The sequence below is a fragment of the Pangasianodon hypophthalmus genome, chromosome 3, assembly GCF_027358585.1.
Source record: "Pangasianodon hypophthalmus isolate fPanHyp1 chromosome 3, fPanHyp1.pri, whole genome shotgun sequence".
Taxonomy (NCBI): domain Eukaryota; kingdom Metazoa; phylum Chordata; class Actinopteri; order Siluriformes; family Pangasiidae; genus Pangasianodon; species Pangasianodon hypophthalmus.
The window spans coordinates 29,404,846-29,432,044 of NC_069712.1; the positions used below are offsets into that span (position 1 = coordinate 29,404,846).

The following is a 27,199-nucleotide window of genomic DNA, read 5'->3' on the forward strand; positions in this document are numbered from 1 at the left end:
CATTACAACACTGAGCATATGATTGTCATGCTGGAGCTTACTGTGCCATGGGAAGACCGTATGGAGGAGCCCAGTGAGCGGAAGAGGGAGGAATATGAGGGCCTCATCGGCACTCGCCATCACAGGCGAGAGGAGGAGGAGGGCTATCTGTAACAGCACAGAGGCTGCAGAGAAAGCCTTCAGGTGGCTATGGATCTGTGGGAGAGTGCTGCTAGGGCACAAGCTGAGGCCCGATCAACCTCAGCTGGGTCACCTGAGAGAGGGTGTCTGATGTTCAAAAGACCCAAAACACCTGAGGACTTCAGGAAGCATCACTGATGTGCCTAGCTTAGCATCGGAAGATGTTTCATCAAAACAACATTGAGCATATGACAAAGGATGCATTGTTACTGATACTGGTATTTGGTATCGTGCCATGAATTGCACATGCACAAAGGTATGTGAGCGTACAGCAATGAAGTGAACATGAGAGAAACTGTCCTAAGTGAAAGAGAGAGCACTTCATTTCAGCGAGCACTGAGACACGCTGTTCCTTCCCCCTCACTCACAAGGGTATACTGCACGAATGCTTGAGAGTTAAGGTGTAATTCACAGCACTTTGCTCTCCTATTGTTTGACCAGCTTGTTGATAGTGCTCTGCACACTCATGTCAGCTGCCCTCACGCTGTCTACTAAAGATTCTGTTGACACACCATAACATCTTAAAGGTATTACTCAGAATGAGGAGTTCATTGCTAGCACCACACAGCAGCAACCAACATAAACAGTGCTAAATAAAATGTTCCATGACAACTCCTGATTGATTAATATTAAGTATTCATTTCTGTATCCATATCCACAAGTATAAAAAAAAATCTGAAAAAAATGTAAGCGATGCATCTTCCAAAAAACTGACCATAGACAACCACAAAATCATGTTCATAAAAATTCAGTACACTTTCCATTTAGAGTAGTGATCTCAGATCAGATTGGATTGCCAACCTTGACAGCACAGATCCAATACATATCCCAGTTAAACAACCAGCTCAGCTGTCTGTACATTATTTAATATGTGTCATACAGTGTGTTTTTGAGTCACAATAGACTCTACTGCAGTTCACTGTTGGATTTTCTGGTTTTTGTTCCAATGTGAAGCCTATACTAGACTCTGCTGAAAATCAGTAGGAATCTGAGCACTGAAAAAAAATGATGGTGTTAAATAAGTGGATGGATAAATAAATAAAACCAGGACCAGAGATACCAACCGAGATTCCTTGGACAATCCATTGGGCTTCAAAGCTGTCCTAGAGCTGTCTCTCATTCTCGTTCAGGGTCAAGGATCGAGGGAAGTAAAAAGAGAAAGAGGCCTTTATGGACACCAAACCACCACCCTGGAGACATTTTCTCCCTCAAAACTAAACAGTGTTAGGCGTCTCAAGTGAAGTCTTAACATTTCCTCCAAAGGGTAGACCATAAACTATTAATGGACAGCTGTCTGTCTAGATGCCCAAGCAAAAGAAGCTTTCTTTGTATTGAATCCTCATGTGGTGCATTACTCCTGAGAGCCATAAAGTCTCAGTGGGGGTCTCTGTTTTTCTCTCTTTCTTTCCACTGCCGACACAGTAAAGATGGTCATTAGTCATAAGAGTGTTTGGGAATATTACAATATGCAGCAGGATGATTATCGGTTGTCTCAGTTTGTGGTCCATTTCCTGCGCAGCAGGAGAGTGTGAGACACCTACATCAGCATTGTGCACGAGAAAAATAAGTAATGGCATTGGTTGAGGCGTGAACAGACAAGAACTGCTGCCTGTAATGTTTTTCTTCTGGGTTGAAGGTGGTCCTGTTAGGTTTGGCTGTGTTTGGGAGCAATATACAGTCAGGTCCATAAATATTGGGACAGTGACACAGTTTTGTCCCAATCCTGACTGTACAGTATCTAGTCTTAAATAGTATTTAATCAGTGTTCGTAATATTTGTATTGCTGATGTTGGCACTGGGTGGCATGCTGGCAGTGGGTAGCTGCCTCACAGGTCCAAGGTCCGTGCCTATGTAACCTGTTTAGGTGATAGATTGCAGTATCTCCTGTCTTATCCCTGTACCTTAATTAACCCAGGGAAGGGAATAAATATATATGTGAATCTTGCAGTACTGCAATGTTAAATTCTGTGAAGTAATTCATCTTTTCCATTTAGTTAAATGCTTACTGTAATTTTACTGCTTCACTCAAAAAAAACACCAAAATCTTGCTAGAGATTTTTTCCCATAAGTTTGAAATGCTTAAATGACTGTTCTTTATCTACTCTGATAAGTAAGAAATCCTCAGAACCGTTTTCTGGGATCGATACTTTATGTGAAAAGCCAATGGGCAAAGTACAAATGTTCAATGTTTCCTGCAGTACATTATTTCGACAGTACGTTTTTTCCTTTATGCTTTGTCCGATACTGTTTTATAATAGATATTTTGCTCACTGGCCAAATATTACACTTACATCTTCAGTCCTATGCATTTTATATTCACACTTTAACAGTTGCTGTTAAGAGATTTAAGAGATGTTAAGAGACAGGAAAAGGTGTCCAGTGGCCTGATGCAACTTGTAGTCATTGAATCATAGAGATATCCATTAACAAATGAATCACAAGTATGTATTATTGTCGAGGTATCAAAGTAATCGCTAAACAACTTGAAAAGTGATAATTAGCAATGCAATTAACAACACAGCAGTCTTTGTAATTAGCAACACATTTTAATCAAAGCAAAACACAGCGTACATATGACTATATAAAGATATACTGTATTTTATCAATCAATATTAAATGCTATTTGTTAATTATGTAATTTGGAAAACAGGATAGAAAGTTTATCAATTATAGTGGCCAAGTATAAAATGAAAGAAACCTGGTTTGACAATGAAAAATAAGCTTAACTTGGATTTAATGTGCATTTTATTTCATGAAACTCCATCAAGTATCTGAGAAATTCTTCCAAAATGATTCCTCTCAAGTGCTCATGCAACATTCGCATATCAAGACAGGTTGAAATATCTGGTGCTCTCATGAAATTTTATATTTTGTTTATTTTATCCCCTTGTCTCATTTGACATGTGAGTAAAAAAGGATGCTATATGATTTAAGAATAAATGTATTAATTTTTATTCTTTTTATTTCTGCAGATCGACCGCATCATATTTTGCGTCTTCTTGGAAAACGACTATGGGATTTACAACAGGAAGATGTCAGATTACTTCCCTCTAGGTATTTGATATTTTTGGTGCTCACTTTGCTTTATTTGCTATTCTGCAGTTCTTAAGCAGATCTGAACCTGCTAATTTACATTAACACAGATGTCAACCCTGCTTTGAAAGGCAGTTAACATGCTCTTTGAGTACAGATAAAGCCACTGAAATATGAAACGCTTAAGAGCTCATGCACACATCCTCCATGCATGCACGTGTCAGGCTTTATTCATGCCTTCAATAACAGCAGTCAAGAAAATTCTTGAGGGAAAAAAAAAGCTTGAATCGCTGAACGAATGAGCCAGCCAGCTAAGCATTTTCAACAGGCTAATGTGAGCCAAAGATATATGAGTGCTAGCTAATATGGAAATGTGAGCAGCAGTTAATTTACTGTTTAATTGGGGGTCCTACAAGACATAACTTGTTTGTAATAAATCAATGCTCAAAATCAGAGCAAATTATAAATGTAATTTAATACAGTATAACTAATTGGGCCTCAAACTAGAAATACAAAACACTGTATTAATCAATAAGTATATAAAATTAGAATACAAAGCAAATATGGTGCTTTTTTGTAGCTTCCACGGTTGCATTTTTGTTGCAGATTAGGGTTAAATACTTTAAAATGTGGACCACAGAATCTGCCTCCCTGTTGCCTGAAATATTCTTGGTATCTAATGATGATCAAAATATTTCTATTATTCTCTCTATTATTATTCAGAGTTGAGTTACATGTGATGTGAGTTTGAGTGAAGAGCAGTCAAGTGCCACTGGCTGACAGTTTAATGTAACTGCAATATGTCCCACTGAAATTCATGTTTTGCTGATTTTTTTTTTATGATGAATAATAAATGATGAATTATCTTAAAATGAGCTGTAAGCATATCATATGAATGCCCCATCAGAAGCCCCCCACCAGTATTTTATTAATTCGACAGTCTATTTCGTACCTCTATTTAGTATTTTGTGGATACATTATGTTGTGCAAACAAGTAACTGTCAGAGTACAATAAATAAATAAATAAATAAATAAAAAAGCAAAATTATCTGGATCAAGTGCTATTATATAAGCTGCCAAGTAATGAAGGCTGAAGCCATATTGTTAATTTAAAATGTGCAGTGATGAATGCGATATCAACTAGGGTTATTCGTGCAGCAATATATTGTGGCAAAAAGCAATAATCTATTAAGGCTCTTATTGCTATATAATATAGCGATAAGGCTCCTATTATATCCATTCATATATTCATCATATTTACCTTTTTATTTGTCATTTTTATATTGTCTGCTTTTATGTTACATCGTATTACATTTGACAGCAAAAATAAAACCTTCTTTAGCCCTCATTTTGTAGCCCTGGTGATTTTGGTGATTTGCATAATGTGAATGGCAAGCCCAGACAAGCATCTTAGGCATCTGCATAACCTCACTCTGAATAAGCATTACTTTTCCTGAGTAAATATTAATGTTAAGTTTGGACTATGTAGCAGTGAATACGGCACACTAACTTTAGGTATTTTGAGCTATTCTAATGACATCTTCATTAAGATAAGTAAGATGGATGTAAACTTGGAATAGCATAGGCTTCTACACTGATTTGCTGAAATCAGTGAAAATGTTTTATAGGTGAAGTGAATTGTCGTATACAGTAAATCAGTTATAACGATCCTATTTCTGAACCCTGTGGGACACCATGCAGGATAGATTTTTTCTACCTACAGTAGTTAACCCACAGGGTGTTTGTTCTTGAGAAGGAATATGGGGTTGCCCATTAAATAGCTTTATTAGTTTACCAGTTACCAAGCTGAACTTGCAGAATATTTTATTGTGGTTGTAAAAATGTTGTTGATGGTTTTTCCAAATGATGTGCTAAAGACTGATTTAACAGCACTATTAAATTAAGAAAATATCACATTGGTCTTTGCAGTTTGAAAATCTCTAGAAACACCTTCACCCACAAGGTGAGCAGGTGTGGGATAGTCGATGAGTGATCATTATGGCAGCTAATATTTTATGGTGACTCACTCTCTGAAGTTGACTCGGTTGACTCTAGGCTGAAGTTTCTCATACAAAGGGGCTCTGATTCTATCATCACCTACAGTCATCCAAAACTGGGAAAAGACCTCTGATATATTTGAGGCAGAGCCACACCTTGTCAGTGAATCATAGCGTCTCACACCTCTAAAAGTCTGGTTCTCATTCGGTAATCAGAGTCGGGCTGTCTCTAGTGCTGAAGTGGTATGTGATGCTCACAGACTAGACTCCTCTCTGGTCTGTCTTTAGCTTTGTTCTCGCTCTCATTCTACCTCTTTTCCTGTGTCACCATGGACCCTGGTGCATCTCTTGAGACAAAACATCATCTGGTTACCACAAGTCATTTCCCATTTTGCAGTCATGTACCATGGAAAGGGCACAGCTCTCAAAGGAGCCTAGCCCTTTTTCTTGCTATCCCTTTGCTTCCCTAGATGATAAACAGCCATATTATTTCAGTAAAGAATGCTTGGTAGACCTGTTAGCCCTTCCTTAGCATCCCTGTCACAGAGTCTAGAGTATGTGCTATTCGATGATGAGGCCCTGTGGAGAACTTCTCAAACAGGGGTACCAGGAGGATTATATTATTCACTCCAGTGTTCTCTCACACACACACACACACACACACACACACACTATCCCCGTCTTTCCCTGAGGCCCCGCTGAAAGATGGCAGCCACTGGAGAGTCTGTGATTATATTGGGCTACCTCCTGCACACTCGGCCCGTCTCTTTGCGTTAGCTCTGGGAGATGAGATGGCGTGGCTGTTTTTCCTCTCTATAATCACTCTCCAAGATTATGCTAGCTAGAATGAGCACACTGCCAGCACAAATGGGCTTGTGCATAAAAACAGCCTTTAACATGGTCATGCTCAGGAAAGGCACTTCTAATTTTGGACTGTCATTTTCCAAGCCAAGTCAAATTAAGTCAAATTGTGCTCTTTTCTTGAATTTCTTTTGTCTAATTTAAAAATAGAGGGAGGTTGTTTGTTTACTTGTTTGTTTTGTTTGGACGAAAAAACCCCGATGTAGAAATGTCAGCTGTCAGTCTGTGAATTCTGGCTGTCACAGTTCCTCAACCTCAGCTACCTCAGTTCATAACCTGTCTCAACTAAAGATATGCACTGTACAGTTTCTTTTCTGTTCTTTTTTTTTTTTTAAATTCCACCACAGGTTTTTTGGAGGGGGGTTGTACCTGACTGATGCTCTCTAATGAATTTAGTTGGTTCTTTTTCCCAAATTATAAACACACTGGTAGCTTAATTTAAACCAATGCAACCTTGACCGCACAGTTCCTAAGAATGAATGTATAAATGCTGTACTTTCATTCTAAAGCACATGGTCTCTGTTGGTCCCACTTCAAATCTGACCACTTGATCGTGTCTGCATGAAAGTAATAACCTACCACTCATGCGACTTTTTTCTTGCTTCCTCATTTTTCAAACAGATTCTCTGTGAATTTTTCTGGCAAGCTTTCTTTTTAAACAAAAGTGTGCCTTCTGTTTGTATCTGTATTTGAATCAGTTTAGAAAACATTATCTGTTCACCCCAAATAATGTATTCGTATTCACGTACATCTCTAGTCCAAATGTAGTTTTGCAGATGTCTTTAAGTCAGTGGACTTTATGACAGTGTCTGTTGTACAAAGCATTATGTAAATGAAATGCAGGTGTGCTAGCATAGCAAGTAGCATTGTTATTAATATGGCAGGTGGTAAAGGTGAAAGGTTTGGGAGATTAAAAAGGGGTAGAGCTCATTTCAGGGTAAATGACGCTGTGGCAGCGGCAGGGTCACTGATGTTAATTGCGACCCCTGTGTGCTTAATGAGATTCATCTGCTCTGTGAAGATCATAAAACTGTGTTCATCTTCATGCTCTGACAAATTCTCTCCTTTCACCCACTGTTAGTGTGTTCTATATGAAACCAGTAGTCTTTGCTCTGTTAAAGCCTTTAGACTGCACACCTCATAACTGGCATCAGAGTCTTTATTACTGCCATTATGTCACACATTTTGAAAGTCAAGAGTACTAGCTAGGCAGAAATGGCCCAAATACCTGGTTATCATCTGACATGAAGCATACTTATCCAGTGTAAGTGGCATCAACAGTGGTTCATTAGAACTTTGGTCCCTAATAGCATGTAAGATATTGACTGAAGAAAGTGATAAGATATTGATCAAAGCAGGGATAGCTTTATTAACATGGATATGTGAAATATCACCTCAGAACACACCTCAGGTTGTGGGAGAGACACATAATAAGACCAATTTAGCACCACTAGTGTTCCTGTCATAAAAACCTGTGAAAATATAAAGCCCTTGAAAAGCCCGATCCCTGCACTTCATCATCCCTGCAGGAACCAAGGAGCCAGAAAAGAACTGCAGCTTATTTGTACCGTGCCTTAAAGGCCTGTCATATTCTGTTCAGATATTCACGTTTAGTTCGGCAGAACTGTCACTGTCACTTTAGCTCTTGTATCTCAGCCTCCTGTTATATCTGTCTCCTTCTTGTTTTGTCTCTGTCTGTTTAACAAGTCTTACACAATCATCCTTCGGATCAATTCATTATTTCCTGTTTTTCCTGGAAGTGAAAAAGTGTGGGTCATGGACCTGTCAAATGTAAAAAGTTATATAAAATATTTAATGCTCACCTTTACGTTTAAATAAAATGTTTATTTCTCTTAGGTACAGTAGTTAGAGAGATTTAGTTCTGGCACTAAAATCCAAATATACTCTTTAGTTCTGTAGTTTATCTCTTTAGAAAGCTAGAACCATTAACTATCCCATGAACCCTTAAGGAAACCATTTTTTTAAAGATATAAATCAGAACTTGAGGCTCAGATGAACAGAATTTAGGTTGCCTGTTCCACAGCAACTTCAGAAAAGGCACATTTTGACATGATTCTTAATTCTGATGCATTAATTATCCCTTTTATTCCACAGTTTACCATACAAGTGAATGAGCCGTCACTGGAAAAGAACAAGCGCTTTAAAATAAACCTGTGATTTGAATTACAGCCGGAACTACTGTCAAAACTGCAGTTATAGAAAATCAATCAACACCCGACCAATCAGATTTGAGAATTCAACAGTACTGTGGTATAATGAATGTTGATAAACATCCTGGGTCTGCTTATCAGTATTAGTGACTAGTGGATGGTTTCTGTGAAAGCAGGCTGTGAGTTAAAGAGGCAGAAAAACAGACAATGTATTAAAAATATGAGGAATTGAATCATTTGATATTTTTATACACACTCCAGAAAAAGACAAAACTACCTGAAAATAATATAATGTAGATTGTTTAAAATGCAAGGAGCTGTCTGTCAAATAACTCAGCTGGCTTATGATGTTAAAGTAGATAGTGTTTCAGGTAAAATTGAGGGATCTAGTGAAAGTAATCATTATCTCTCCTTCTCAGAGAAGGAGAAATGAGAATTCATTCAATGGAAAATTGTAAATGAAACCCAATGTGTGTCATGTTTGAGTTAAAGTCCCAGTTCTTTTTTTTCTCTGAAATTGGAACGGATCGCTGTCGATACGCCTTATTGCACACTGTCCATAAATTGGGTCTTGCCTTTTTCTAAAGTTATCCATGCTATGCAATTAGATATGAAGTCTATGCGCAACACTGCTCTTGTTCATTCATGCAGTTCTCTCTCGCTCTCTCTCATAACTCACTACCCCCTCCAGCAGCCTTTTCTATATTTGCTAGGCATTCCCATGTTCTATTTGCACATAATAGGGAAACCACCCGCTAGATTTAATAGTAGCCTTCCTGCACTAGTGTTTGCACTGGAGAAAGGCTGTAATTTGTAAAGCCAGCTGTTAGCGCGTGTGTACACGCTGTCTGCTGCAGTACAACAGGGGGTCGTAGACTGCCAAAAGGGGTGAAAATGAAAGCTGAGCACGCCTTGCTGTCACTTTCCTTGGAGAATGAATATTGAATGGCACATGGCAGGTTAACATCATCAGAAACACCACGGGACTGTTTTGGAGCGTCACTGCATGCGCCATTTTGCATGCCTCAGAGCATGTCCATTATGTGCAAAGAACTAGAAGAAGAAGAAAAAGAAGAAGCCTTGTCACATATTCATTACAGCACAGTGAAATTCTTTTTTCGCATATCCCAGCTAGCATATCCCAGCTAGCATATCCCAGCTAGAGCACAGCGTCAGCCATTATACAGCTCCCCTGGAGCAGACAGGGTTAAGGGCCTTGTTCAAGGGCCCAACAGTGGCAGCTTGGCATTGCTGGGGCTTGAATCCTCACCCTTCTGATCAGTAGCGCAGAGCCTTTCCCGTTGAGCCACCACTGCCCAAAAGAAAGGTGTTGTTCTCAGTTTCCGAAACCCGGAAACTGAGTATGTATGAAATCAAGTTTCCTTCTGGGTTTCTTTAAAAAAAAAAAAAAAAAATTCTTGTACTTTGCCTTGGTACATGTTTAGCTATGATTGACAGTATTTTAAATGTGTACTAACAGTGGGATAATACTTTTTTTGACATTAAGGACTCTATTTGCTGATATAATGTAGTGTAGTGCTAATTTGTTTGGCGCTAAGCCAATTTTTTTCCCTTTTGTCTTCAGTTGCCTTTTTCTCCATGGTTAGATATGCACAACAGGGGGTGTGGCATTTGAAATTATCTTTGAGATGGTAAATCTGAAACATCACCTCGCATTGTAAGAGAGAAACATAATAGGACCAATTTAGCACCACTGGTGCTAGAGACAGTGCCTGTCATAAAACCTGTGAAGATATAAAAGTCCTGAAAAGCCCAGTTCTTGTACCTCATCATCATCCCTGCAGGAACCAATGAGTCAGAAAGACCTGCAGCTTATTTGTACTGCGCTTTACAGATCTAACATATTCACGGCAGAACTGTCACTGTATTTCTTGTTTCTCTTTAGCGCCTTTCCTTTCGTTTGTGTCTTTGGTGCAGTGGGAATTTTAAACCTACTTCTTGTACCAAAAGCTGATATAAATTCTATTCCCATAGGGACATATTCAGAGTCTGCGTCTTAAGCCCAAAAGTTGCGTCAACATGTACATGGGAAAGTTACTCATAAATTTCACCTTGACATTGTGGCTACATCAAACCTTCAGCTAGGGACGCTGGACTTTATAGCGCTTCTCACTCAAGCCAATATTACGCAAGATCAGAATCATCCAGATATTTTTGTAAATATTTCTAAAAAATATATGCTAATACAAAACAAAATGCAAGTAGTAGAAAACAAAAGTTAAAATAGTTCTGCTATAAATTTTAAAGCAATGGCCTGTCTGGACAATGGGAAATTCATTGCCAAGTAGAGAACAAGATATTAGGGTTAACCAGAGCAATATCACACTTCAGTATCTACTTCAGCTTGCACATCCTCAAAACAGGTTAGGCCCAGGTTAGACTTTCTGTTTTGTCAAATGAGACTTTTTAATTTGTTTGGAAGGTGATTCTGTTTTTCATCACAAACTAGTGGTGTAATTGATTGATTGCAGGAGCTGATTGGTTTGGGAGGCTGTGTAACTGATTAAAATGGACTTGGACACAGGCAAATCGAAAGAGTTCCAGAACACAATCTGGTCCCTAAAGGGGTGTGTGTGTGTGTGTGTGTGTGTGAGTGAGACAAACCTGACAGAGGGACGTGAAGAAGGCTGTTTGCTGGGATTAGTACTTAATGAAAACTAGCTGTTTTTTTCTTTACAATACATCTGTGCTACTGTTTATTTTCAGGAAAGAGGAAGAGGCAGTTGATGGAGGCATAAACACTGCAGTCTGTTTTACATGAAGCAACTTGATTGAGTTTCAATTTAACATGCAAAACAATTTTTATGTATGTTAATAGATCTATTTTTTTATTTTATAGCTTGTAGTATGATGCGTTCCAGTATGACCAATTATTGCATTTTAACCATCTTGGAAAAACACAAGGAGCAACAGATGCAAGTGTGCCAGCTGCTGTCAGGCTACAGAAACTTATAAGAGATTGAAAGCACTAATATTTACACTGGATTTATATATAACGTGCCAATCCCTGTTTCACTGCTAGTTTGAAATCATCACCACTGCCATGATGGTTATGAAACTAAATTTTTCTGCCTGTTGTACTCAGATGTTATGGCTGTGAATGCAGGGTTTTTTTCTGCCTTGTTCTTTCTTATTCTGAAAGAAAAAAGTTCAAAGAAAGAGCACATTATACTTTTTCGGCAGTGTTGGACTCAAGCAGAAGTCTGTCCGCTTTAGCCAGAGGGCTCACAAACGCACACAGACTCCCTAGAACACATGACATGAGTGTTTAATCAAACTTGAGTTTTATCTGCGGGGCTGTGTGTGTGTGCGCGCGCCTGTGTCTATGCGCCTTTAAGGTCTACATGTGACAGAAGAGCAGCTCTGCTCAGCTGTAGACTTTAATGCTGGAGAAACACACATATGCACATTTTTCTAACTAGCCTTGCGAGGACCTTCCCTTCACATAATTATTAATGCAGCTAATTAATGCTATACCCAAATCTAACTCTAGTTAGAAAGTAGTTTTCCTTGTGAGGATCAGTCCAGAATGTCAAAACTGTCACATATTCCTGTCCTTGTGGGGACATTTGGTCCCAACTAATACATAAAATCAAACACATACAGTATTATTCATATGTATTGTATGTATGTGTTTACCTATATGTAACAAGAATTTTCTGCATTGAATCCTAGACCTAACTCTAACCTCAGCCTCGGTAACCATAAAGAAATGCTTTTATGCATTTTTTACGCATTTTTTAAAGCATAGTAGCATATAAAAAACTCTTTACTTTATCAGGACCAGCTTTTTTATTTTTTTAAGGGTTTGCTACATAGTCAGGGACATTTTAGTAGTTTAATTCAAAAAAAAAAAAGAAAAGAAAAAACAATTACATTACATTGCATGTCAAGCTTCTGCACACACAAGATTTAAACCCTACACTGTAACAAACAGAAGATAGAAAGATGAGAAATGGCCATAGGGATAAGACTTCGACCCTGTTATGAATTTAAAAAGTAACAGATTATTACTCCATGTAGTTTGAGGTGCAAATAGTCTGAGCAGCTTTGGTGATTTAGAAAAGAGAAAATAAGAGAAGATAGATTAATAGACAGATAATAAACAGTTATATATTTCATAGTACAGTCATTTAGCACCACATGCTTAATACAGGAGCCTAATTTAATGTGTAAAAAATTAATGAATTCAAGTAAGCAAGGCTGTTGACCTTTTTTCCGATTGCATATAAATTAGGTCCACAGAGAAGGAAGAAATCCTAACTCTAACCCTCATAACTTTTCATACGAGTTGAGTCGAGCAAATATTTACAAGTATGAGACCAAGTACTTTTGGAGATCGCAAAACAAAAAAAGTCAGATTAAATTTGCATTAACAGCTTCATTGCAAGCCATAAACATTCACTGCATTCCAGATGAAAAGAAATCTACCAATTAAACAACAAATGCATTAAAAAAATTCTAAAACTAAGACATACTGTAGGTCTGGAATCTGTGATATATATTTTGACTGTATACAATAAATTTTAATATACTGTCTTGGTTTAACATAAATCACATGATTCACTTCTCTCACTGTGAATATATTATCATGATATTCACTGCCTGCACAGTATCAGTGCAAAACAAATACACTTTTACTGCAATACCATTCTTATCAAACCAGTCATGCTCATTCTTTCTCTCTCCCTGTCTTTCTCTCGCTGACAGATAACGAAGAATGTGAGGAGGGGAATGTGGCCCACACGGAGGATGGTGAGTGATAGCGCTCTTTACATGGGAAATTACACAGCCAAACATCCCACATGCTATGCTAGTACATTTTAGGAATTATATTGTCTTTGGTTCATTATGCCAGCTGCACGATTACCAATAAACAATAAATGGAGAGTCTGCATTTTCTTCACTGATCTCTGGAATGGATTTTTGGCTGCATGTGTGCTGAGATTGCAGAGCTTTGTGCTGGATTTTGGTAATTGAGATGTGACATGAACAGGAGATGTTCTTAGGTTTAGGACAGAAGGGTTTGACCAAAAGCTGATCAGCCTCTCACAGCACTTTGTGCAAAAGTCAGTGGGGTTGAGTGTTACTAGTTTGGAAAGTCATTTGCTGTGTGATTTCTCTGCATGAGAATGTCATCATTTTAAACAAGCACACCTTCCAACTCAAACAGCCAGCCTTTCCGAGATCCATGCCATCTTTACTCTTCAACACACAAGAGATTCAGCCCAGTTTGATCACTAAAAATTGATCACGATGAACACACAATCATGTGATTCATTTACACCATTCATTCATCCTTAGGAACTGCCTGGTTAGGGTCAAGGTGGTTTAAATTAGGCTACTAGTTTGTTTATATTTTGGGAAATAGAACCATCTAAATTTGTTAGAAAATATTGCAGGCAGGTACATACAAAAATTATAACTGCGTCAACAAGATTAAAAGGACAGTCTTATCTCTAGTTGAGATTATGAGCCAATTGTGAAATTGAGTGATGTAGCTGAGGTTGAGAAACTGTCACAGCCAGAATTCATAGGCCATTTCTACCTGAGTCCCCCAGTGCCCCCCCCCCCCAATTGTTCAGGCCACACCCACTTCAGGTTTAGATACAGATACGAATATTGAGAGCACAAACAAGCAAAGATAAAAATAGCAGCATTGTGTTACACTCCCAATCCACAAATATCAATACATACTCTGCCTTGCATAAGTATTCACCCTCGAACTTTTCCAAATTTTGTAGTTCAAGGGGGTGAATACATACACAATCCACTGTATTAGAAACACACATTGCTCAGCGCTTTGACCCCCAAATCTTGTTCTGAATGTGACCTAGTAGCACCGCATTTTGCAGTTGAACCTTAAAACACACTCCATATTGGAAAATTCATGGATTTTGAATGATAAAATTAAAGCCATGTGACATACCAGCAACATTCATCTCTACATAGTATGTATTTCCATGAGGGAAATCTGTCAGTGACTGTTATTTTTACTAAAGTGAGATGAATTAAAGACAGAGGTAAGTAGGAAGGACACTTAGTGGGTGCTGTTTAAAAGGTGATATGCCAAAGTGCACTAATATTCAACATTTTGGCATGAAAGCAGAGTGCAGTCATGTCTTATTGGTTATTTGAGGAAGTCTTTGCACGGTCACTAAGTGTAATCATCTTCCCTTCTGCCGCACTTGACCCATTCCAATGATTGCCATGTGTGTTTCAATGCCAGCATTTTGTGAAATGGGAAGCTTATAGGAGATCTACGATGAATTGAAATCCTTAAGTTAGGTTTAGGAGTAGTGCCATTTCTTTACTTCTGAGATTTGGTTGCAATTGCAAATTTTAAAGACCACATAATAACTGTCTAATTGATATTTATCAGGTTTCTCTCTTGATACCACTACCACTGTAGGCTCCGTACAACTCCCGATTACAAAGACACACACAAACCCACACATACCCACTTGCACCCAGCTTAGCCTCTGTTTCATTTTGTAAACGTCTGATTGTCAGCCAAGCCCTGGCCTTTAGCAGTGCCGCAGTTAGCCAGACTTTCTGGATCCAGTTCAAGAGCACAAATGGCTGCCATTCTCACATGGAATTCAGGCTCTTTTAACTCTTTTTTTCTTTCACCTTCTATTCTATTTCTCTTTTTTCTTTTGTTGTGCAGGTTTTTTTATTTTATTTTTTTTATAACCTTAAATCAGGCATCATTCAGGACACAGCCACTAAAGTTTCAGTTAAGCCTAAACCATAATATTTGGATGTTTCCCAGCTTGATCTTGTCTATTATAGATGACTTGTGGAAATTGACATCTTGCGCTTGGTGATTCATAATAGGAACAAAAGACGCAAATCTGATTTTTCAGGTTTTTAACTGATTTAATATCATAGCTTGGATCATAATTAAGTGCAACTTGTGAAAAGTTGCATAGAAATTTAAGTTGATTTCTTAATTGTAAAAGACTAAAAAAGTCAATAAGATGTGTTTCTCTCATCAGTTGAGACCTTGTGTATAATCAGCAGGTCCTGGGTATAAGTCAATTCCAATCATCCCCGGCACATTCTTCTTCCCAGCACCGCTCAGGGGCAAATGAGTGTAAGGTGAGTGCAGGGTTTCTTAAGGCTAATCTCTAAATTTGCCTTAAAATTCTGCACTTTCAGCTTCTTTGCTGGCATACTGCTGAAACAATTACTATCTTTCCCAATAAGACGGACCAAAGTTAATTAGATTTGGACACCGGAGGGTGCTGGTAGGCAGTTAGCATGACACCCTATTCATTTGTCTACAAGTAAGAAAAGCTGGAGGAGGATTTTTTCTCCATTAATGTTACAGAGTCAATGGTGTAGGGAAATTCTTTAGGGAAATTTCCTCTACTGTAGAACCCTATTTTAATAACCAGCATAAACTTACATCAACTAAGAGACAAGTGGACAGCGCCAATACTTTAAAGCAGCCAGAAGGCTACCGCACCCATAAAAGCCATACTTTATTTTCAAATACAGACATTAAACGTGATTTACAAATCTAATCATGTAAGCCAACATTGTTATTTGTGTAATAATTTTTAATTTATCAGGCCTCCCAGCATCATATTAAGTAATCTCTCTGCACCAAAAGATTCCACCTAACAGTTCTTTACACCACCTCTAGCTGTAAGAGCTCTGTTAAATCACAGCTCGGTCTCCTTGGGGAATATTACTGATAGGCCAGTAGGGAAATTGAATGTTTCTTGACTGTGTGAAATAACACATTAAACATAATAAGAAGTGTGTTAATAAGTAAGGAATAAAACTCTTGGGGGTGTGCGGTTATAGGAAAATAAACAATGACAGGGTGGTGTGATGAGGCCTGACACAAAGCGACGTTACTGTTATGACCCCAAAGTTCACTATTTTCCTATAACGGCACATCCATAAGTGTTTTATCCCTTTAAAACCACAGTAGTTTGCTCATGATTAGAAAATTTTGTTTAGAAATAAAGATAAAGATGTCATACTTTTTAACCATTTAAAGTTACATTTAATGTTGTGGAACGTCCATTCTTATAACAGCTATAACCAGTTGTATTTATTGAAGTAATACACATCAGACTTTTTAACCATTTGCAGTTACATTTAATTTTGTGGAACACCCGAAAAACAAGTTAGGGTCTAATATTGCTAACATTATAGCAGCTGTAAGCAGTTGTTCCATCACTGGCCTCTCTTTTTTTCTCTCACTTGTTGATAGTAATACTGATGCTGGAGACTCCTTACAAAAAATGCTAAATAAACACGTTACAGAAAACTTCAACATAAACAACTTAGAAATATATAAATATAAATACATAATCAGTCAGGTCGGGAAGTATTTGGACAATGACAGAGTTTTTGTGATTTTGCCTTTATACACCACCACAATGGATTTGGACAATTGACTGACAAGAAGTTAATTGACCAGGTGCGGTCCATTCCCTCGTTACTTCAAGACAAATGAAGCAGATGAAAGGTCAGGAGTTGATATCAGGTATTGAGTTGGCATTTGGCAGCTGTTCGACTGGAGCTACCAATATGAAGTCCAAGGAGATCTCAATGCAAGTGAAGGAGGCCATCATTAGGCTGAAAAAACAACATAAATCTACAACAGAGATAGCAAAAACCTTAGGTGTGGCCAAATCAACAGTTGGGTACATTCTTGAAAAGAAAGAAAGCACTGGTGAGCTCAACAACATCGAAAGGCCTGGAAGACCACGGAAGACAACTAAAGTGGATGATCGCAGAATCCTTTCCTTGGTGAAGAAAAACCCCTTCACAACATCAACAGAAGTCAAGAATACTCTGGAGAAGGTAGGCGTATCATTGTCAAAATCTACATTCGAGAGACGCCTTCATGAATGTAAATACATAGGGTTTACAACAAGGTGCAAACCACTGGTAACATTCAAGAACAGGAAAGCCAGATTAGACTTTGCCAGAAAACATCTAAAAAAGCCTCCCATGTTCTGGAATAAGATTCTTTGGACTGTTGAAACCAAGATTAACTTGTACCAGAATGATGGGAAGAGAAACGTATGGCAAAAGAAAGGAACAGCATGGTGGAGGAAGTGTTATGGCATGGGCATGTATGGCTGCCAATGGAACAGGCTCACTGGTGTTTATTGATGATGTGACTGCTGACAGAAGTAGCAAGATGAATTCTGAGGTGTATAGGGCTATACGCTCTGCTTACATTCAGCCGAATGCTACAAAACTGATAGGACGCCGCTTCACAGTGCAGGTGGATAATGACCCTAAACATACTGCGAAAGCAACACAAGACTTTTTGAAGGCAAAGAAATGGAATATTCTTCAATGGCCAAGTCAGTCGCCTGATCTCAACCCAACAGAGCATGCTTTTCACTTACTGAAGACAAGACTGAAGGCAGAAAGACTCACAAACAAGCAGCAACTGAAGGTGGCTGCAGTGAAGGCCTGGCAAAGCATCTCCAAGGAGGAAACTCAGTGGAAACTTGGTGATGTCCATGGGCTCCAGACTTCAGGCAGTGATTGACTGCAAAGGATTTCCATCCAAGTATTAAAATTATGGTTATATTTACAATTATGTCACTTTGTCCAAATACCTTTGAGCCCCTGAAAATGGAGGTACTTTGTTGAAAATGACTGTAATTCCTAAATGGTAAATGCCATATTTGTGTAGAAACTCTTAAAATAAAGCTGAAAGTCTATACTTCGATCACATCTTGATTGTTTTATTTCAAATCCATTGTGGTGGTGTATAAAGGCAAAATCACAAAAACTCTGTCATTGTCCAAATACTTCCAGACCTGACTGTGTATATATATATATATATATATATATATATATATATATATATATATATATATATATATATATATAGTGTGTGTGTGCAGTGTGTCTATTCTCTGTTAAATAACAACAAGTTTTTAAAGCTGTTTGCTGTTAGAATTGGATTAGGTGGAGCGTCCCTGTGTAATAACTGTTGCTACAAAAATGATAACGTATTAGGACGAGAGCATTATTATAAACCTGTGATTAGAGTTACAGCTGGAACTACGGTCAGAGGTGGAGTTATAGACGATTAGTCAACACCTCCTAACCAATCAGAATTCAGAATCCAACAGCACTGTGGTATAAAGTAAATTCGACCCTTTTTACTGGCCTGCATTTTACCTGTTACAATTTGCCAGTTACATTTTAAATCTTTCTGCAACAGATTTTTTTTTAAAAATCAGAAAATCACTGAATTATTTTTGCTGTGTATATCAAGACAGACTGAGGTCATTTTCTCTCTCAGTGAAATTGTTCTAAATTAATTATGCCTCCCAAATAAGGTTTTTGAGGTTTGACTGCGTTGGCAAGCAAGGTTAACAGAAAATCATTAAAAGCTTAGAAATAAGCTAATGAGATTTCTCATAAGCATGTTTAAGCACCATTTCAGGATGAAAGAGCCTTCACTAATTTGATGCAAGGCTTTGACTGCATAAATTGGAAATGATTGTGTATTACAAAGGCAGCACGAAGAAATAATGGAGCATGGACATAAAATGAATTCATGCTTGTAAGCTGACCTATGGGTAAGAGTAGCAAAGTTCAAAAGTTCCCCAAAATGCAAAATTGGGGTGTTTATATAGATGCAAAAGTAGAAAAAAGGGCAGATGTACTATGTACTATCCTATGGAAAAAATGTGACTATGCTAGCAATAAGCATCACGTACCAAGATTTCATGACACGAACAGTTTAGGTTTAAGTAAGCATATTTTTTAATCGGTGTGAATTCTTGATACATTTTTCTGCAAATATTTTGAATTAATGAAACTGTATTGTATAACCATAACATTAATTAACACAGCTCATAAGTAAAGAATAAAACACGACAGGGCGTGCTGTTATAGGAAATTAATGATTGAAACTTGGTTATAAATTCATTCAGTTTTAGCTTACACATCAGCGTCTACATTAGCACTGCAGAGGTGTCGTTTAATCAGCCTGTAGTATTCTGACACCTTATGTGCAGTAAAATAACAGTGAATAAATGTGCAGAACATGTGCTTTCTAGGGTTAGAACCCTGACAGCAATCTAGCATGCTGGCTAATAGTCTAATGCTTCAAATTAGAAAAAGGGCTACATGACAAAGTAGGATTTATTTATACTTATTAATTGATGCATGGCCTGATGCTACACTGGCACGCTAAGTTTTGTGTTTTCCGCTCCCCGAGGGACTCCTCTCTAACTGAGGTCAAAACCAAGCGGCTTTTAGCCATGCTGCTAATGACAAAGAAGCATTAGTAGTACTGTCTCTGGGGAGAAGTGGCCCTTCATTGGCTGGTCTGGAATCAGCGTCTTTATCCCGAAGTTTCATATTAGCTTTATACAGAGAAAATGTCAGACCCTGCAGCGCTTTAGTGACAGACAGATAAATATTCAGTGTATTAATATTCAGGAATGAAATTATTATTTTCCGTTCCATCCTTTAGCATGTTAATTAAAGATTAAATAGGTAGACATGAGGCAAGGTCAAGATCCATCGCACTAAATTACTTGATTAGTTGCACGGTAACCCTGTGACTCATTGAAATTATGAAGCGTCTGCCTTTTGCTTTCGGAGTCATTACGCATAAGGCAAGTTGAGAGATGTGTGAGAGAAGTTAAAAGCTAAAAAGCTCTTAAAATTAATAAATACATTTTCAGATTGGATCAAATCAGAGCCACACCAAAATCTGCAAAAGGCTATTACAGAATGTCATGACTGGAACATTCTGGACCATTAGGAGTGGAAGTAATCTCATGGCTGCTTCATTCATACTTTATCCAATGTAACTAAAGTTGAAAGACGCACAGTAACTTCCACACTGGATGAGGTGGGGGTGTGTCGCCTTCTTTTTTATTTTTATTCTATTTCTTGCCTTTTACACAAACAAGTGACAAGTTTCTTGTAATTTGTCTCTTCTGAGCATGAACCTTTTTTTTTTTTTTTTTTTTTTATAGTATTGATGAGAAATCCTGTAGCTATATATAGCTTCTGAAGCAGTATAGTTAAACACAAATTAAATAATGCACTAATTACTATGAATATTGTTTTTAAATTGATGTTACATGCTAGGTTTCGTACTAAATTTGTTGGCAGATTAGCAAAACAAGCTAACGCTACTAACTATATACGCTAACCAGAGGCACCAACAATCTCTGCTACTCTATTTCAAACTTTATTTTTCTCCCTAATGTCACTATAAACATTTAATGAGAGGTCATATATGACCGGATAATACGAAAAAACAGTTATAAGATTTTCATGAAGGAAATGTGAACTAATTGGAGGTAGGAACTAATGTTGTGAGTGAAGAAACGTCGGACCACACATGCCATACGATTGGTCTAAGGAATCATTTGAGCCAATCTTTTGGATTTGTCACTTTACCATATCATATATAATTCGAATAGAATTGAGAAAGTCTCAACTGAAATATTGCTTGTTGTGATGTCACTGTCGCTGAAATTGCAATTTTGTGTTGTGCATTTACGTAAAAAACGAATGATCTCTTTGTCACTTGCTAGTGCGAGCGTTGCATTACTGTCTGGACATCAACACACTGCCCCAAAGGGAAAAAAGATATTATGAATTGGCCTTGCAGTATATATTCTGACAAGTCTGCATTCCAGTTAGAAGTGGAACACAAAAACTTCATCAGCAACACTGCAAGTATTAAAACTACTTTGTTTAATGCTGGAGCATGTTTAATAGACCTAAATGGAAGTAGGCTTACTTTGTTACTGTGCCTGTGATTTGCAGCCATTAGGTGTTGTTCTTTATATAGTAAGCTACCCTGTTTTAAAAGCATAGCATATTTCATAGGAACACCCAGGGGACACCATGCACCTGGAAATAATGTTTATTTGGTGACCCTATCATTAATAACATACATATATATAACTATTTTGGGGGCTCTTTATCAGTGCACACTATTAAATGCTGATTGTAAGCCAAAATTTAAGATTTTACAAAATAGTAATGTGTACTATGTATATTGGAAGGTAGGAGTGGACAAATTATTATCCCAGGCACCTGGGACAAGCAGATTTTCTGTCAGAAAACAAACTCTACTACGTAAACTCTATTGACTTTCACATCATTTGGTATGTTTAAATGTTAATATCCTTCACGGTGGTGTAACACACCTTGATGCTGTAACTATAGAACGGACTACGTGTTCTGAGTCACACCACCTGCTACAATACACACATCAGCCGAGGCGTGATCTAATTAACAGTAGAATGATTTAAGAATTGAAATGGATTATTTAGCATGCTCGGCTGACGGCCGATACACAGGTTTGTGAAAGCATGCGTCGAAAGAAAATAAAGACACTAGAAAGACTCAAATAATATCTTGTACATACAATATGAGGACAGAACACCAAATCTCTTAGCTGAAACTTTAGCCAACAACTTGCTGACTTTTCGCCGAGGTCGCAAACATGACGCTACATAGTCTGTATTAATCCACTTAACTAGCTAATGAGAATGCCATTTATTGCTACCTGACCACTGGTTTCCGGGCAGCCAGGACATGGAACTGGACAATACACTAGAGATAGTTATTCAGTTTATTCTTTGTACAACCCTGGAAGGTAATGTTAATTAGCGTAGATGGATAGCATACACTGCATACACAGCTTAACAGCAAACGTCAGCATCCATGAGCAGGCTGTGAGCTGAAAAAGACACTTTGTACAATCCAAAACGCTCCAGAGATTGCAGGCCAAAAACTGGAAAAAAAGCAAATCAAGAGGGAAAAAATGATGATAGATGGGGAGAGGAATCCAAAGGAAATTCTACTGGGACGGCTGTTGCACAACTTGTGTATGATTTGGCATTTGGGGGATTAAGAGGTAGCCAGATACACAAGCAGATCAAGATGTAGGGCTTAAGGTCAGTCTGTTAACTGTGTATTCAGCAGATGAATAGCACTGAAGGGGCATGCCGACAGAGATAAGAGAGAAGAGAAAAGAAGAGATAGTGGGAATTGTGGGAGAAAAAAGTCAAACACATTGTGTGTGTGTGCATGTACCAATAAGCCTTCAGTTTACATGGATTAAAAATGTAGCCAGCACTTTTCAAATAAAGGAGCTGAAGGTTCTTCAGCCCATCCCCGCATGATGCTTTTTTCCTTCCTTCCCTCATAAAGGTTAGCCCCACACACACACACACACACACACACACACACACACGTAATGCATGAACTAGTAGGCTGCAGAGCTACAGCTGTTGATCCTGACACTGTCACTCACCTTTTCTTCCTCTTTTATGTTTCATGAATAATTCATGCGCTGGCTTTTCTGTGCTGCTGTGGTCAGATAAGTGTGACCGCTTGCAGCTGTGATGTGAAGACTGCCTCTGATTTTCTCACTATTAGCTCCCCTATTAAATCCCCTAGATGGAAAAAATGCATAGACACATTATGGTTTTCAAAACCTGGCATTAAAATGTTCTCTTGTTTTCGGCGGTAAAAGGTCGTGCTTGGAAAGCTTGGACAATTTACATAACTGTGCACGTCACTGGATAGATGAGAAAGTGTGAGAATCCTGTTACGCTGCTACCATCTGCTGGTGGACTTTTTTTTTTTTTTTTTGCATCAACACACCTGAACCAGGTAATAATGGTGTGTAGTTTGGAGTTATTTTAAAACAGAGGGTCTTGCTTAGAAATAAACAGTTACAGTCTCTAATTATTTTTCTCCTGAAAAGAAAAAAAAAATAGTTTCTTTAAATATTGCAAGAACCATCAGACTGTTAGAAGATACCCTATGGAGCAAGAACTAATAGACTGTTAGGGGCAGGAACCATTAGACTGTTAGAAGATGCCATGGAGCTGGAACCATTTGACTGTTAAAACACGCCAGAAGTTGAAATTGAGCTCAAGTGTGTGTGTGTGTGTGTGCGTGTGTGTGGCTGGGTAGACTAATCTTGTTTGGCGATTTTTTGCTCTCCCACAGTTTTTAAGTGTATTAAGAGGGCAACAGGTCGACCTTCCATGATATTACAGCTGCACTTCCCCTAGCCTGAAAACTGAATAAATATCAAGTCTGGATTGATTGACGAGGTAAAAGTCACCCAAGTGTCATCTTAAATTTGATTGACGAAACTGCCAATTCTGGTATAGAAGCCAAGGCTGATGAAAAACCAATGTGTTTAGAGTTTAATAAGGTCTGCCATTTTTAATCGTAATGAAAAAAAAATTCTCGCTCTGGCTTGTTAAAAAAAAGCAATTATGCAATTACGCAATGGTGCTGCCAAAGCACACAGTCTTACTGGTGTCATGGCTTTTATTGCCTCAATTTGTCCTAAATGTCAGAGAGAGAGAGAGAGAGAGAGAGAGAGAGAGAATATGATATTAATAAACAGTAGAAGAGGGAGAGTCCTAGATGTCTATATGAAAAAACACACACAGTGATCCTGAGCTGTCTCATCTTCTCCCATCCAACTTGATGAGATGCATTCACTTATCTGCAGGGAGCGTTTTGATAAATATCGGAATAGTACCACTTCTGAAGCAATTAATCAGAACGATTCAGAAGGTTTACATGCACAAGTTGATTTTCAGTCCCATGATGTCATGGTAAGGACATAAAATGATACAGAATAAACCATATTACTACAATAGCATCCTGTATTCTCATTTTTCTTATGCGTGCCATATTAGCTCTGCTGCAAGACGTAATTGTATGTCTGGCATTTGCATCTAAAGACTGCTGATGTTCACTCTCAACATGAGGACCAAAGAAGTGTCACTGCCAGTGAGGAGGATCATCATGAGCCTGAAAAATCTGAATGAATCATAATAAATTACAATATATTAGAAATCTATCCAAAAACACTGGTAAGCCCTGAGAAAAAGGGGAACATTACAACTAGTTAAAAAGCCATTTAATAGTCCAGGGATTCATTTTTATGGACAGATGAGACAAGGATTAACATGGGACGGCAGTTTCTGTGCATGTTCTCTCCATGTCTGCATGGGTTTCCTCTGGGTTCTCTGGTTTCCTCCCACCTCCCTAAAACATGCCAGTAGGTGGATTGGCTCTAAATTGGATCTAGGTGTGAATGAGAGTGTGGACGTGTGTGTGTGCATGGTGCATTTTACTGAACTGAAGATAAAGCAGTTACCGAAATTGGAGAGTTTAAGATTGGAAAAACGTCACCTTTTCTTTTTCCATTCTTCCAGTTTCGGTGAGCTTGTGTCCATTGTAGCCTCCTGTAGATTAGTGTGTATATACATAGAACAATTAATATTTGTCATTGGACTCCCTGACATGCCACAAGCAAGCAAAATGGCTTCATAGTTGACTGTTTTAGCAAAATGAATGTGTTGCTGTATGGAATAGGTGTAACAATTATTTAAATCTGTTTTTCACTCCTGTAAGAGAAGCCAATGTCATATATACCCTCGACACCGTCATTTAACCATATTCTTCTGAGCTCCTTCAGAATGTAGAAGGGGTGGTTAATTTTGTTTTGTTATTTTATTGCTGCGTGGTTGTGTAAACGTGAAATTTAACTACATGGGTTGATTTAAGGAAAAAGTTTTTAAGGTGGCCCACCTGCCAATGGAGTTAAAGCGTACCACCTCATCATGAGATAGCGTCATGGCCTGGGCATGTGGCTGCCAGTGGAACTGCTTCACTAGTCTTTACAGATGATGTGACTCCTGATGGCTGCAGCAGGATGAATTCTGAAGTGTACGGAAGCACAGAACTGCTCAAATACAGCCAAATGCATCACAGTGGCCAGCAGGTCATATTGACTTAATGTCATAACTTTAAGAGGTTCTCACTGCCAAAAAATGGAATGGTCTTGACATAACCTGGACCTCAAATGAGTTGCTGTACACTTACTGAAGATCAAACTGAAAAAAATTTAAATCCTACTACAGAAAGCAAACAAACAAAAAAAAAACTGATGGCTACATTACAGAGCATCACCAGGAAAGATTACATCAGCTGCAAAGAATAAACCAATTATTAAGCACACCATTTTTAATTATGATTTTATCACTATAGATTTGTATAAAGCTTGCTATAATCCCTGCATGGATCAGTATAGAAATATGTCTGATATGCAGATCCTTATATCTGACATTCTGCATTTTATCATCCAGGTCATTTCAAACTCAATTTTATTAATAGGTGCAAAAACATTGATCTAGTAGATGTGTTCCAGAAACTTAGAGCACTTTAGTGATTTAAAAACAAATTCTGAAATGAAGTGTGTGTACTCAGTGTCCTTTGTGATTATTGTACCTGCCATTAATGAGCTGTTCATCCCTGACACTCACCTTCGTTCATTTCCCAGATGCTAATAAAAATGATACTGATGATGTTCCGATGGACAGCCAGGTAGACCAAGGTAAGCCAATGATGCTTTTTCAAAGTGCAGGTGGAAAATTTGGATTAATTGACTTTTTTGGACATCATTTCACAGACATGTGAAATATAATTACAAAGCACAAACTAGAAATATAATTACAAAACACAAACTAGATTTTTGAACATTTATTAAAAATCAAAAATCTCTTATTTAGATAAGTATTCAGACCATTTTTTCAGTACTTTGTGAAGCACTTACGGCAGCAATTAGTGTCGAGACTTCTTGGGTAGTCTCAACAAATTTTGCACACCTGCATTGACCCTTTTCATTTTCCAGATGTTGAGATGCTGAGCCAGGGAGGTAAGCTGATGTTGCTTTTTTCACATATCAGGCCAATCTCAGACTCACAATTTTTTTTGGCGCAAGTTAGATTGTTAATTTACTTGATGCTATAGATGTAATTTATCCAGATATCTGAAAAAGTATTGATATCACCAAAATTGTTGTTTTTACCTGTAGTGACTTGCCTTGAAAACAAATAAAAAGACTTTAAAAAGTATTCTGTATTGAACGGGAAGCAGTCATCTATTTAAAAAGTCTTGCTGCTGCATTCTTTAATTTGTCTATATTCTTTTTAGGTAAATCAATGAACACTGTATTACAATAATCCAAGCAAGAGAAAACAAAAGCAATTGAGTAGAAATGAGTAGAACATTTACAGGTCTGTGCAGGAGATGCACAATCCTGCATGCGCAGTGTATACAGGAGTGTATGCACAGATTGAGACTCCAGTGCTGAGTTCCAAAGTGAACAGCAAAACTCACCTCAGTACACACTAGCCTCACAATTATTATACAGTATGTTTCAGCAGTGTCAACCATTTTCTCCTGTGAATTTTGGGTTTTAATTCCAGCTTGGAAGCCTGATTAGATATTGATCCAAGAAGCTCCATGGTGTGATTACACACACTGTTCTAATGACAAAAGAATAAGAAATGTTTGTAAGATCTGGCTAATGAAACAGTGTGCTTCTTGTGATTTTCTTTTCTAATTATAGACGATGTGGATGATCTTGACACACCAAGCCAGCAGCCAGGTATAATAATTACTACTCCAGGTGTTATTTTCTAAAGTACATGAATTTGAGGTGCCTTTTTTTTCTTATTGTCAGTGACTGATAAGGAGACTAGAGCTCTATTTTCATGCAGACACAAGAGTAATATAATGGTGTAACTCCATGATGATTTGGTTGTTTTGTTTTTTTTTAAGGTCAGAAATGAAAGCACCTTAACATTTCTGTCCCATTTCCTACAATGAGATTTTGGGGATGAAAACTACTTTTCTGTTCCCCTAACAGGCTCATTTACCTCTAACTACTAAATAGGTATCAGCTGAGTACTTTATCAGTACTAAATATGACAAAACATCTCATTTATGATTAATAAATATAAATTAGACAAAATAGCTAACCAAGTGCACCAAATTTATTGCTATCATGGTGATGGACACATCAGTAGCCTTGGTGCCCAGGACATGCGTGTTTCAGAACATTCCCAGAGTATTCCTGTAGAT

At 37.9% G+C, this 27,199-nt stretch overlaps 1 protein-coding gene across 5 annotated transcripts in view; it reads left to right on the forward strand.

Annotated features, from left to right (window-relative positions):
- Nucleotides 1–27,199, forward strand: part of macrod2 (mono-ADP ribosylhydrolase 2) — a 549,845-nt gene that overhangs the window by 489,345 nt on the left and 33,301 nt on the right. For all 5 annotated transcript variants that reach the window (XM_053233012.1, XM_034302907.2, XM_034302906.2 and 2 more), the window contains exons 9-13: nt 3,153–3,234; nt 12,974–13,018; nt 25,614–25,667; nt 25,965–25,988; nt 26,685–26,723. In XM_053233012.1, the coding sequence (XP_053088987.1) occupies nt 3,153–3,234; nt 12,974–13,018; nt 25,614–25,667; nt 25,965–25,988; nt 26,685–26,723 (244 nt within the window). The remainder of the gene's footprint in view (nt 1–3,152; nt 3,235–12,973; nt 13,019–25,613; nt 25,668–25,964; nt 25,989–26,684; nt 26,724–27,199) is intronic.